Below are 14,394 nucleotides of genomic sequence, written 5' to 3'. Positions count from 1 at the left end.
CACTTGATGGAATGAGCACTGGGTGTTATACACAGGGGATGAATCACTAGATTCTACTCTTTTTTTTTTTAATTTTTTTTTAATTTTTGAGAGAGAGACAGAGTGTGAGCTCGGGAAGGGCAGAGAGAGAGGGAGATGCAGAATCCAAAGCAGGCTCTACGCTCTGAGCTGTCAGCAAGGAGCCCGACGCAGGGCTCAAATTCATGAACCATGAGACCATGACCTGAACTAAAGTCTGGCACTCAACCAACTGAACCACCCAGGCGCCCCTGGATTCTACTCTTGAAATCGTTATTGCACTACATGCTAACTAACTTGGATGTAAATAAAATAAAATAAAATAAAATAAAATAAAATAAAATAAAATAAAATAAAACAATACAATACAATACAATACAATAAAATAAAAATAAAAAAACAGAGAAAGAGGAAAACCATAAGAGACTCCTAACTATAGAGAACAAACTGATGGTTGCTGGAGGGGAGGTGGGTTGAGAGAATGGACTAAATGAATGATTGGCAGTAAGGAGGGCACTTGTGATGAGCACTCGGTGTTATATGTAAGTGATGAATCACTAAATTCTACTTTTGAAACAAATACTACACTATATGTTAATTAACTTGAATTTAAATAAAGTCCTGGAAAGAAATTTTTTTTAAAAAATGGGCAAGAGAACTTCTGAAAAAATGGTGGAGTAGGAAGATTCTAAGCTCACCTTGTCCCACAGACACACCTAGATAACAGCCACATCAGTGTACCTAGCACAGAAAACCCAAAGACTGTCAGAATGGACTTTCCACAGTTAATAGAGAGGAGGCCACATAGAAGGAGGTAGGAGGGGCAGAGATGCAACTGGGAACCAAATTTCCCAGGGGAGTCAACCACAATCAGCAGCAACACCATGAGCATGGAGAAGAAAGAGGACCAGACCCCATACCAGGCACCCCAAACATAGGGCACCTGAACTGGGAAGAAAAGTCCTATAATATTTGGCTTTGAAAAACAATGGGGCTTAACTTTGTGACTTTGTACAATCAGTAAGGGTTAATTCCAGGTACTTTAAAAATTAGCAGGCTTGGCTCCGGGAGAGACAGAGGGCAAAAGGAAACAGAGTCCCTACCCTTTAAAGAGCCATCAAACCAACAACCCAGCTGAGATACAGTACAGAAAAGCAACTGGGGTATATGGGAAGGAGATTTATTTAGTAATTTCCCTGCACTGGAGGGGGAAGGATCTATAGGTGACTTTTCCTAGAACAAAAGACCTGGTGGGTGCCATCTCCCCAACCCCTACCCCAGCCAAGATAGCCAGACACCTATGGGAACCAGCTCAAACACTCCTCCATAGCTTGCTAATACCACACATGCCACTCCTGCATTCTCCTGCAGATCCACCTAATCCAACCTACCTCACTCCACAGGCATCCCTCCAAAATGGCTCCTGCCATGACACATCCTGCAAGCAGCCCCTAGCAGGGACCAATGCCACACTAAAGTGACTCCTGCCCTGGGGAGAGGGGAAGATAACTACACATATTAGTGTGACTACAGTCCCAGCAGATGGGACTGGGGGCAGATATCTGGTTTGACAGTCCCACCCACCAACCACCCTCTCAGGGGCTCTCACAGGACCTCTTCATAAGGCTACTACTTCAGAAGCAAGAAACTTAGCTGACTTTCCTAACACATAGAAACACACCCAGGGAGTTAGATAAAATAAAGAGATAGGATTATGTCCCAAATGAAAGAACGGGACAAAACCACCTCAAAAGAGTTAAATGAAACAGAGATAAATAATATGCCTAATAAGAAATTCAAAGTAATGGTCATAAAAATACTAACTGTACTTGAGAAAAGAGTGGAGGATCTCACTGATATACTTAACAAAGAGATAGAAAATATCAATGAGAACCAACCAGAGAAGATCCTGGGTGGCTCAGTCGGTTAAGCATCCGACTCTTGGTTTCAGCTCAGGTCATGATCTCAGGTTTGTGGGTTCAAGCCCCATGTCAAGATTGTCTCTCTCTCCCTCTCTCTCTGCCCCTCCCCACTCACTCTCTCTGTCTCTGTCTCAAAATAAATAAATAAACTTAAAAAATAAAAATAAAAAAAGAAAGAACCAATCAGAGATGAAGAACTAAATAACTAAAATTAAAAACACACTAGAGGAGGGGTGCCTGGGTGGCTCAGTCAGTTAAGCATCTGACTTCAGCTCAGGTCATGACCTCACAGCTCATGAATTTGAGCTCTGCATCGGGCCCTGTGCTGACAGCTCAGAGTCTGGAGCCTGCTTCAGATTCTGTGTCTCCATCTCTCTGCCCTTACCCTGCTCATTCTCTCTCTCTCAAAAATAAATAAACATTAAAAAAATTTTAATATACTAGAGGTTATCCATAGCAAATCAGAGAAGGCAAAAGAACAGATGAATGATCTGGAACACAGAGTAATAGAAAGCAACCAAGCTCAATAGCAAAAAGGAAAAAGAATAATAAAAGCTGAGAATAGCTTAAGGAAACTTAGTGACATCATTAAGCAAAATAATATTAGCATTATATGGATCCCAGAAGGAGAAAAGAGAGAGAAGGACGCAGAAAATTTATTTGAAGAAATAATAGCTGAAAACTCCCTAAATCTGAGGAAGGAAACAAAAACCCAGATGTAAGAGGCATGGAGAGCCCCCCAACAAAAATCAACCCAAAGAGGTCTACACCAAGACATATATTAATTAAAATGGCAAAAAGTAGTGACAAAGAAAGAATTTTAAAGGCAGAAAGAGTAAAGAAAACACTTATATACAAGGGGAAACTCCATAAGACTATCAGCTTGTTTTTCAGCAGAAAAGCAGGCCAGAAGGCAGTGGCATGATATATTCAAAGTAATGAAGGAAAAAAATCTACAACTAAGAATACTCTATCCAGCAAAAGTACCATTCAGAACATAAGGAAAGATAAGAGTTTCCCAAAAAAACAAAAGTTAAAGGAATTCATCACCACTAACCCAGTCTTATAAGAAACATTAAAGGAAATTCTTTGAGTGGAAGGAAAAGGCCATAATTAGGAGTAAGAAAATTATGAAGGGAAAATATTTCACAAGTAAATGCAAACATAATAAAAGTAGTAGATGAATCACTTATAAAACCAGTATGGAGGTTAAAACAAAAAAGCAGTAAAATCAATAATATCTACAGAAATCAGTCAAGGCATTCACAAAATAGAAGGATGTAAATTATAACAATTTTTACATAGAATGTGGAAGGTGGGGGAGTAAAAATGTAGTGCTTTTAGAATGGGTTCAAACTTAAGTGACCAACAACTTCATATAGACTGCTCTATGCATAAGATGTTATCTATGAACCTAATGGTAACCACAATCACACACACACACACACACACACACACACACACACACACACACACGCACCTGTAATAGACACACAAAAAATAAAGAGGATGGAATCCAAGCATATCAATAAAGAAAGCCATCAAACCACAAGGGGAGAGAGCAATTAAAGAAGAAAGGAATAGAGAAGAACTACAAAAACAACTGTAAACCACACAGCAAAATGGCAATAAGTATGTATCTATTAACTATTACTTTGAATATAAATGGACTAAATGCTCCAATCAAAAGACATAGGTTGACTGAATGGATAAAAAAGCAAAACTTATCTAAATGCTGCCTATAGGAGACTCATTTCAGAACTAAAATCATAGGCAGATTGAAAATGAAGGGATGGAAAAACAATTCCCATGCAAATGGAAGTGAAAAGAAAGCTGGGGTACCAATAATTATATCAGGCAAAATAAACTTTAAAACAGACTGTAACAAGAGACAAAGAAGGACATAATGATAAAGGGTACAATCCAATAAGATGATATAACATTGTAAATATTTAGGCACCCAACATGAAAGCACCTAAGTACATACAGCAATTATTAACAGACATAAAGGAAGAAATCGATAGTAATACAATAATAACAGGGGATTTCAACACCCCACCTAGATCAATGGATAGATCATTCAGACAAAAAGCAACAAGGAAACAGTGGGTTCAAATGACACATTGGACCAGATACATTCAAAATATTCCATCCCAAAACAGCAGAATACATTCTTTTCAAATGCATAAGGAACATTCTCCAGAATAGATCACGTTAGCCACAAAATAAATCTCAATAAATTCAAAAAGACTGAAATCGTATCATGTATCTTTTCTGACCATAATGGTATGAAACTAGAAATCAATCACAAGAAAAAATTTGGAAAGAACACAAATACATGCAGGCTAAATAAACTGCTACTGAACAATGGATAGGCCAACCAAGAAGCCAAAGAGGAAATCAAAAAATACATGGGGACAAACAGAAATGAAACTATAACAGTCCAAATCCTTGGGATGCAGAAAAGTTGTTCCAAGAGAGAAGATTATAGTAATACCTCAAGAAACAAGAAAAGTCTCAAATAAACCTTACACTAAAGGAGTTGGAAAAAGGACAAAGTCAGTAGAAGAAAGGAAATAATGATGAGAGCAGAAATAAATGAAATGGAGACAAAAAACAACAACAACAACAGAACAGAACAATAAATGAAATGAGGAGTGGTTCTTTGAAAAAAAATAATCAAAATTGTTAAACTTTTAGCCAGACTTGGGGCACCTGGCTGGCTCAGTTGGAAGAACATGTGACTCTTGATAATAGGATCATGACTTTAAGTCCCATATTGCATGAAGAGAAATAAACATTAAAAAAAAAAACCCTTTTACCCAGGCTAGTCAAAGAAAGAGATAAAGAAGACTCAAATAAATAAATAAAATTAGAAATGAAGGAGGAGCGGGGCACCTGGGTGGCTCAGTCGGTTAAGTGTCTGACTCCTGGTTTCAGCTCAGTTCATGATCTTGCAGTTCCTGTGTTCAAGCCCTGCATCAGGCTCTGCACTGATGGCATGGGGCCAGCTTGGGATTCTCTCTCTGCCCCTCCCCTGCTCATGCACACTCTCTCTCTCAAAATAAATAAATAAACATTAAAAGAAAAGAAATGAAGGAGGAGAAATAGCAACTAACACCACAGAAATAACAAAATATTATAAGAGAATTTATTTAAAAAAATATATGCCAAAAAATTGAACAACCTAGAAAAAAAAAAACAGATAAATTCCTAGAAACATATAACCTTCCAAAATTGAATCAGGAAGAAATAGAAATTTCGAATAGACCAATTACTAACAATGAATTGAATAGCAATTAAAAAAAAAATCCCAGGGCACCTGGGTGGCTCAGTTGGTTAAACATCCAACTTCAGCTCAGGTCATGATCTCACAGCTCATGAATTCGAGCCCTGCATCAGGTTCTGTGCTGACAGCTCAGAGCCTACAGCCTGCTTCTGATTCTGTGTCTTCATCTCTCTCTCTCTGCCCCTCCCCCCTCTCAAAAATAAATAAACATTAAAAAAAATTTTTTTAATACCAACAAAGAAAAGCCCAGGACCAGATGGCTTCACAAGTGAATTCTACCGAACGTGTAAAGAAGAGGTAATACTGATTCTTCTCAAACTATTCCAAAAGACAAAAGAAGAAAGAAAGGCTACAAATTCATTCTATGAGACCACCATTACCCTGATACCAAAACCAGATAAAGACATTACCAAAAAAAAAAAAAAAAAAAGGAGAACTACAAACCAATACTCCTGATGAACACAGATTCAAAAACCCTCAACAAAATATTAGTAAACTGAATCCAACATTACATTTTAAAAGGTTATTCACCTACAATCAAGTGGGATTTATTCTGGGGATGCAAGAGTGGTTCAATATTCCCAAATCAAGCAACGTGATACATCACATTAACAAGAGAAAAGATAAAAACCCTATGATCACTTCAATAGATGCAGAAAAAGCATCTGACAACATACAACACACATTCATGATAAAAACTCTTAACAAAGTGGGTTTAGAGGGAACATACCTCAACATAATAAAGGTCATTTATGAAACATCCACAGCTAACATCATACTTAGTGGGGAAAAACTGACAGCTTTTCTCTAACATTAGGAACAAGAGAAAGATGTCTAGTCTCACCACTTTTACTCAGCATAGTACTAGAAGTCCTAGCCACAGCAATCAGACAAGAAAAGGAAATAAATGGCATCCAAATTGGTAAGGAAAAAGTAAAACTTTCACTATTTACAGATGACATGATACTATACAGAGAAAACCCTGAAGTTACCACCAAAAAACCACTAGAAATAATAAATGAATTCAATATGGTCACAGGATGCAAAATCAATATACAAAAATCTGTTGCATTTCTACACGCTAATAATGAAGTAGCAGAAAGAAAAATTGGTAAAACAATCCCATTTATAATTGTACCAAAAATAATAAAATACCTGGGAATAGACTTAACCAAAGAGGTGAAAGACCTGTACTCTGAAAACTATAAACCACTGATGAAAGAAATTAAAGATGACACAAATGGAAAGATATTCCATGTTCATGGATTGAAGAACCAATATTATTAACAGGTCCATATCAAAATACCAGTAACATTTTTCACAGAACTATAACAAATAATCCTAAAATTTGGATGGAACCACAAATGACCCCAGAGAGTCAAAGCAATCTTGATAAAGAACAAAGCTAGAGGTATCACAATCACAGATTTACTACAAAGCTGTAGTAATCAAACACTATGGTATTGGCACAAAAACAGATGCATAGGTCAACAGAACAAAGTAGAGTTCAAAAATAAAACCACAATTATATAGTCAATTAATCTATCACAAAGGAGGCAAGAATAAAGAATGGGAGAAAAAGTCTCTTCAACAAATAGTATGGGAAAACTGGACAGCTACATGCAAAAAAATGAAACTGGTCCACTGCCTTACACGATACACAAAAATAAACTCAAAAATGGATCAAAGACCTAAATGTGAGACCTGAACCCATAAAATTCCTAACAGAAAACATAGGCAATAATTTCTTTCACATCAACCACAGAAACGTTTTTATAGATATGTCTCCTGAGGCAAGGGAAACAAAAGCAAAATTAAACTATCGGGACTGTCTCAAAAAAACTTTTGCACAACAAAAGAAACTATCAACAAAACTAAAATACTGAATGGGAGAAGATATTTGCAAATGACATATCCAATAAGGAATTAATACCCAAAACATATAAAGAATTTACATAACACCAAAAAAATCCAAATAATCGAATTAAAAAATACGCAAAAGACATGAACAGACATTCCTTCAAAGAAGACATACAGATGGCAAACAGACACATGAAAAGATGTTCAACATCACTAATCAGAGAAATGTAAATCAAAACCACAATGAGATATCACCTCACACCTGTCACAATGGCTAAAATCAAAAACGTAAGAAACAACAAGTATTAGTGAGGATGTGGAGAAAAAGGAACCTTTGTGCTCTGTTGGTGGGAATGCAAACTGGTGCAGCCACTGTGGAAAACAGTATGGAGGTTCCTCAATAAATTAAAAATAGAGTTACCATGTGACCTAGTAATTCGACTGCTGAGTATTTACCCAAAGTATACGAAAACACTGATTTGAAAAGATACACACACCCCTATGTTTATTGCAGCATTATTTATAATAGCCAAATTATGAAAGCCACCCAAGTGTCCAATGATAAATGAACGGATAAGAAGAAGTGGTATATATATACATATATACACACACACACAATAGAATAGTACTCAGCCATAAAAACAATGAAATCTTGCCATTTGCAACAGCATGGATGGACTTAAAGGGTGTAATGCTAAGTGAAATAAGTCAGAGAAAGAAAGAAAATACCATATGATTTTACTTGTATGTGGAATTTAAGAAACAAAACAAAGGAAAAAAAAGACAGACAAAAAACAGACTCTTAAATACAGAGAACAAACTGGCGATTTCCAGAGGGGAGGTGGGTAGAGGGGTGGGTAAAATAGAAAAGGAGAATTAAGAGTACACTTATCATAATGAGCACTAAGAAATGTATAGAATTGCTCAGTTATTATACTGTACACCTGAAACTAATACAGTACTGTATGTTAATTATACTAGAATTTTCAAAAATAAAATAAAAATTTTTAAAAACACTGAGCATGTAAAATAGTTGTTCTCTGTTCTCTTAGCTACTGCGTTTGTCTATTTGGCATCATTTCATCACAGGGCCAATTACATTAACTATATTTTCTTATTTTCTGCATTCTCAATGCTCTGGCATTTTTGGAATGGAGAGAGAAAGTCTCTCCCAGGGCTAGCCCATTCTTAGAAATAAAAAAGGACTCAGAGGGAGGAAGTGTTTTGTATGCAAGCCAACTGATCCAAAGTGGGTATCCCCAACTACCTCCTTATCTAACCTTCACACACCAAGCCAATATTTCACCTGTCCTAAATTATCCCAGAACCAAGTACCAAAAGACTAGAGACTGCCCCTAGCCCCCAAACCCACTGGAAGTATTCAAACTAGCCAATCCTAAGTTATTTACCCTACCCTGCCTTGTTTTTCCTGTGGAAACCCCAATAAAGTCTCTGGCCTAGCTTCTTCCTGCTTCTGCCTTCTGACCAAAACCTGGTGCTTCCCCTGTGACTCTCCATGGCATGCAGTGACCCCCATCTCATTTCCTTCTCATTTCCTCCTGTGGGTGTACCAACTTTACCCACTTGGGTGGGTAAAGCGTCTGACTTCAGCTCAGGTCATGATCTCACAGTTCCTGAGTTTGAGCCCCATGTTGGGCTCTGTGCTGACAGCTCAGAGCCTGGAGCCTACTTCAGATTCTGTGTTTCCCCTTCTCTCTGCCCCTCCCCCACTCGCGTGTGCTCGATCTCTCTCTCTCTCTCTCTCTCTCTCTCTCTCAAAATAAATTTTAAAAAATTTTAGGGCGCCTGGGTGGCTCAGTCGGTTAAGCGGCCGACTTTGGCTCAGGTCATGATCTCGCGGTCCGTGAGTTCCAGCCCTGCATCAGGCTCTGTGCTGACAGCTCAGAGCCTGGAGCCTGTTTCAGATTCTGTGTGTCTCTCTCTCTCTGACCCTCCCCCGTTCATGCTGTCTCTCCCTGTCTCAAAAATAAATAAACATTAAAAAATGTATATTTAAAAAAAAATAAATTTAAAAAAATTTTAAATGCCCTACTAAATGTGGCTATAGTTTGAGTGACTGAGAGATCTTTAAAACTACAACCCAGCAATTGCACTACTAGGTATTTATCCAAGGGATACAGGTGTGCTGTTCTGAAGGTACACATGTACCCCAATGTTTATAGCAGCACTATCGACAACAGCCAAAGTATGGAAAGAGCCCAAATGTCCATCAATGGATGAATGGATAAAGAAGATGTGGTATATATACCCAATGAAGTATTACTCGACAATCAAAAAGAATTAAATCTTGTCATTTGCAACTACGTGGATGGAACTAAAGGGTATTATGCTAAGGGAAATTAGTTAGAGAAAGACAAATATCATATGACTTCACTCATATGAGGACTTTAAGAGACAAAACAGATGAACATAAGGGAAGGGAAACAAAAATAACATAAAAACAGGAAGGGGAACAAAACATAAGAGACTCATGGAGAACAAACAGAGGGTTTCTGGAGCAGGGATGGGAGGGGGGAAGGGCTAAATGGGTAAGGAGCACTAAGGAATCTACTCCTGAAATCATTGTTGCACTATATGCTAACTAATTTGGGTGTAACTTGAAAAAAATAAAATTATAAATAATTAAAAAATAAAATAAATAAAATAAAATAATAAAAGTTGATTTTAAGTTTAAAATGGAAAGAATGATGGGTGAAAACTCAACATACATTATCACATACAGAAGTAGCTAAGACATAGTATCAAGATAAGGTAGATGGTCCTTCTCTCCTTAGTATAGATGCACCAAATGAACAGGAGGGCATAAATCACATACGTATATGTTTACATATTATCTCTTTGATAGCTATATTTTATGTACAACCAGAGAAACACATATGGCATTTGATCAAATGCTCCTAACTCCAAACCTTTTTGAGTGACAAGAAACAATTGACTAGTCTTTATCTCTGAAGGGGAAGAAGCTTATGAGGATTATGAAAAGTTCATTCATTTCTTGTAAGTCACCTATTCCACAATGTTAATTGTTACTCGGTTCAGGAAAACAGAATAAGAAACTCATGGCTCACAGTTCTCTTAAATACTCAAATATTTCAAAATAAGTATTTAAAATAGAACAGGAAATACATTTTATGTCTGGTTAACACCCAAAGTATAGGGAGAAAGTATTTTAGGAAATTTGATTAGTAATACAAAATGAAACCAAAAGAGGGAAAATGAGAGTTCGAAAAAGAAATTAAAAAATCCCTTACCTGAGATGGTCAGTTTTCACTGGGATGGATAAAATATTTTCTCAGAGCAATTTCAATTAAAGTGGTTTTTTAATTTGTTTTGAACTGATAATATATGTATGAGATAATAAATTCAAACAGAATAAGAATCTACCTAGATAGAAAATAGTCTTCCTCTCACCCCTACCTCCAGACCTCCAGTTCTACATCTGGAAGGCAACCACTTCAACTAGTTTCTTGATATCTTACACAACCTTCTCAAGCTGACCTATGCAAATACAATTACATACATGCCCCTCCTATTTTATTCAAATGAAAGTATACTAGCCATACTGTTTTCTCCTTGCTCTTATCCCCACTGAAAAAACATGTCTTAGATGACTTAAAATGTATTTATTTCTTTATTTTGCCACCTACTATTGTAACTTACTTTTTACTGAAAGTATCTTGCATTCATGATGGATGCTTTCTGAGTTTTGGCAAACATTTTAATTTTAAACATTAAATTATTTTTTACATGCAAATAATGTGAAGTTTCCCCCACATGGGATCACTGATGATGACCTAAAACTTAAAGTATCAGTGTGAACTCTCTAATTCCTTGAATAAATACATATATTCATATATGTACATAGAGAGAGAAAGACACACATGTTATGTCTAATGATAATAAATAAGGCAGAAGGGAAAGTTCTAGCTTATAGTATAAGACCAACTTCTGATTAGTACATGTTCAGGGAGTGTAGTTGGGAAATCATTATTTTGCAATCAATTTAATAAATATTGTTATAGGCAAGAATTATCAATAGATATTAAATATTAAGTAGATATTAGATATTAAATATAGAGAAGAATCTTTTGAGGAGCAGGATATTTGTATGGTCTTAGAGTGTTTCTCCAAAGATTCTGTATTAGTTGCAATGGAAACATAATACATTTGAGAAATTGGACAACACCTTGACTAAGGGGTCAAAATAATGTTACTGATGAGGGGGTAGATGAACACTGTGTGTCTCCACATGTGATGCCATGAGAAGGACATAACATCACTTAAGTAGTATTTGAGGTAGGAATGCATAACCTGGATCAAATCCTCAGAGATCATCACATGAGCCTCAAATGAGGTAAGTTTATTTTTTAAAGGATTATATTCTCTAAGAATGCTAATGTCACAAAAGACAAAGAAAGATTGTGGAAATGTTTCAGATAAAAGGAAACTGAAGAGACATGACAACTATATATACTGATTCTAAACTAGATCCTGTATATAAAAATTCAAATATACATATCACATACATGTATAATACATACATTTATATACATTTATATGTAAATTTATCTCTATATATTACAAATAGAGATAAATATACATATTTCTATATTAAAGAGAGAAAAAGAGAGATGTATATATCTATAGACATATATAATAATATAAAGACAGAAGCAAGTAGTAAATAAATAATAAAGCAAATGGGGATTAAATGTTGAAATAAGTGAATGAATCTGGGTAAAGGGCATAATATGTCCTTTGTACTAATCTTATTTTTTTCAAATGTTTATTTTATTTATTTTCCAGAGAGAGATTGAGAGAGAGAGAGCACACAAGCAGGAGAGGGGCAGAGAGAGAGGGAGAGAATCCCAAGCAGGCTCCGTGCTGTCAGTGCAGAGCTCAAGGCAGGGCTTGAACCCACGAACCATGAGATCATAACCTGAGTCTCAACCAAGAGTTGGATGCTTAACTGACTGAGACACCCAGACACCCCAATCTTACTTTTGAAATTTTTCTGAGATTGAAATTATTCCAACTAAACAAAATATAAAACCAAAACTATGTATTAGAAACTTCTCTGTCACTGTATATTCATCTTACCTATTTTCCCCTTTTTTGTTTTTCCTTTTTTGATTGAGATATAATTTACATCAATAAAATACACAGATTTTTAAGGGCATAAGTCAATTAGCTCTGACAAGTGTATACACACATGTAATACCATCCAATCAAGATAAACATTTCCCTAGAAAGTTCCCTTATGTCTCCTTCCAATCAATTTTCACTACCCTTCACCCCTAACAGCAGCCACCATTGTGATTTTCTAACACTATAGCTTAGGTTTGCCTCTTGTTAAACTTTGTATAAAAAGAATCACAGAACATACACCCTTTAGTGTCTAATTTCTTTCTTTCAAGAGAATATTTTGGAGATGTAGCCATGCTGTTATATATATCAATACTTCATTCTTTTTATTGCTTAATGTCATTCCGTTATGTGAATATGCCACAATTTCTTTATCCATTCACCAGCTGATGGACATTCTTTTACATCTCTCTTTGTGGACATGTGTTTTCATTTTTCTTGGTTGGGTCATAGGTTAGGTATATGTTAGTTGCCACCTGTTTTCACTATGGTTATATCATGACTTTTCACTTTTGATGGCTACAAAGTATTTAATTGATTGTGTAGACCATTATTTATTTAACCACTCCCCTGTTGTTGGTCATTATGGTGTTTCCAAGCATTTATCATTACAAACAATTTGGCAATGAATATCATTGTATATGCAGATTTATGCACATGTGTGAGAATATCTATAGAATAACTTTCATAGGAAGGTCAAAGAGTGTGTACACTTTAATTTTTGATAAATGCAGCCAATTAGTCCTTCATATCGATCATTACCAACTTTATTCCAATCAGCAAAGTATGAAAGTGGCTGTTTCCCCCATATCTCAGCCAAAATTGCAGGTAAAATTTTTAACCTTGCCATTTTAATTTGTTTTCCTTTGATGAGTATCACATGTTGGTTTTATTCTTATTCTATAGTTAACTACATTTGTGTCACTCCATGTATTAGACCCTTATTTTCTTTTACCCATACCCTTACAATATCCCTTCCTCTCTCGACTTTCTACAGTCTTGAGCACCATCTTCAGATTATATAACTCCAATACCACATTACCCAAGTCACTCCCCAACTGAAAAACCTTCACTGATCCCCACTGCCTACTGAATGAAATCCAGACCTTTTATCCTTACATTGAAAACCTATTCCATGTTTTCCATTTTTTTCCTTCCAAACACTTATCCTATATATATTCCAACAAAAATGGGGCTTCCCCAGGGACCTCACATAAAGTGTGTGCTTTCTGCCTCCATGTCCTTACACACGCTGTTCCCTCTGCCCAGAATGCCCTCCTCTCTCTGCCTGTGGAGTCCTACCTTCCTTAGAAACTCAGCCCAAATGCCATCTTCTCCACAGGCCCTGACCAAAAGCACACAAGATGAAAAGTAATGCTTACCGGCACTTTCATTTTAAATTCATCTCGATAATACTTAATGCCAATGTCAGTGAATGTCCTCTGGATAAAGCGAGATGGACGAAGGATGAATATAAGCTGCAAATTTCCTGGAAATGCTACCTGGAAGGATCATGGAAAATGTCAGGGCAACTGTCACATCCATTGGTCTCCTTTTGCCCAAGATCACAGAAAGGAAAGTTGAAGTAGACACCAGAGGTGCCAAAGAATTAGAATATACAGTATAGAATTTCAGAGCTGAAAGAGATAATATTTGAGTAATACAAACCCCTCCTTAAAAATCATACCAAATCAAAAAACAAAAAAATTTCTGATTATAAAAGTATTTCACACTCCTTACAGAAAAAATTCAGAAAATGATGAAAGTATACATTAAGAAAAGAAAACCACCAAAACCACCCATGATCTCATAGCCATTTTTAATATTTCAATCTAATTACTTACAGGCTATTTTCTCTGCTGAAATATCTTTCTCATGGTTGAACTCATACTAGACATATTTTGTAACTTGCTTTTTTACTTAATATTATACCATGAGCTTTTATTTCTGTTATTAAAAATTCTTTGGAAATATTATTTTTCATGGGTGTGCAATTTATTTAACCAATCCCTTATTGCTAATGATTTAGGCCTTTCCATACTTTTATCATTATAAATAATACTGAAATGAACATCTTTATTCACATTTGAAACATTTTCTTAGGATAATTTCCCAAAAGAATTATTGACGCAAAGACTT

The 14,394-nt window shown here is 36.0% G+C and overlaps 1 protein-coding gene across 1 annotated transcript in view; it reads right to left on the bottom strand.

The window, feature by feature from the left end:
- The window catches only part of MCF2L2 (MCF.2 cell line derived transforming sequence-like 2), a 254,578-nt gene that overhangs the window by 157,317 nt on the left and 82,867 nt on the right, over positions 1 to 14,394 (bottom strand). The window contains exon 5 of the mRNA XM_042956659.1: positions 13,638 to 13,757. Within this exon, the coding sequence (XP_042812593.1) occupies positions 13,638 to 13,757 (120 nt within the window). The remainder of the gene's footprint in view (positions 1 to 13,637; positions 13,758 to 14,394) is intronic.

Source organism: Panthera tigris, chromosome C2, assembly GCF_018350195.1.
Source record: "Panthera tigris isolate Pti1 chromosome C2, P.tigris_Pti1_mat1.1, whole genome shotgun sequence".
NCBI lineage: Eukaryota > Metazoa > Chordata > Mammalia > Carnivora > Felidae > Panthera > Panthera tigris.
This window is presented reverse-complemented; position numbering and strand designations above follow the sequence as displayed.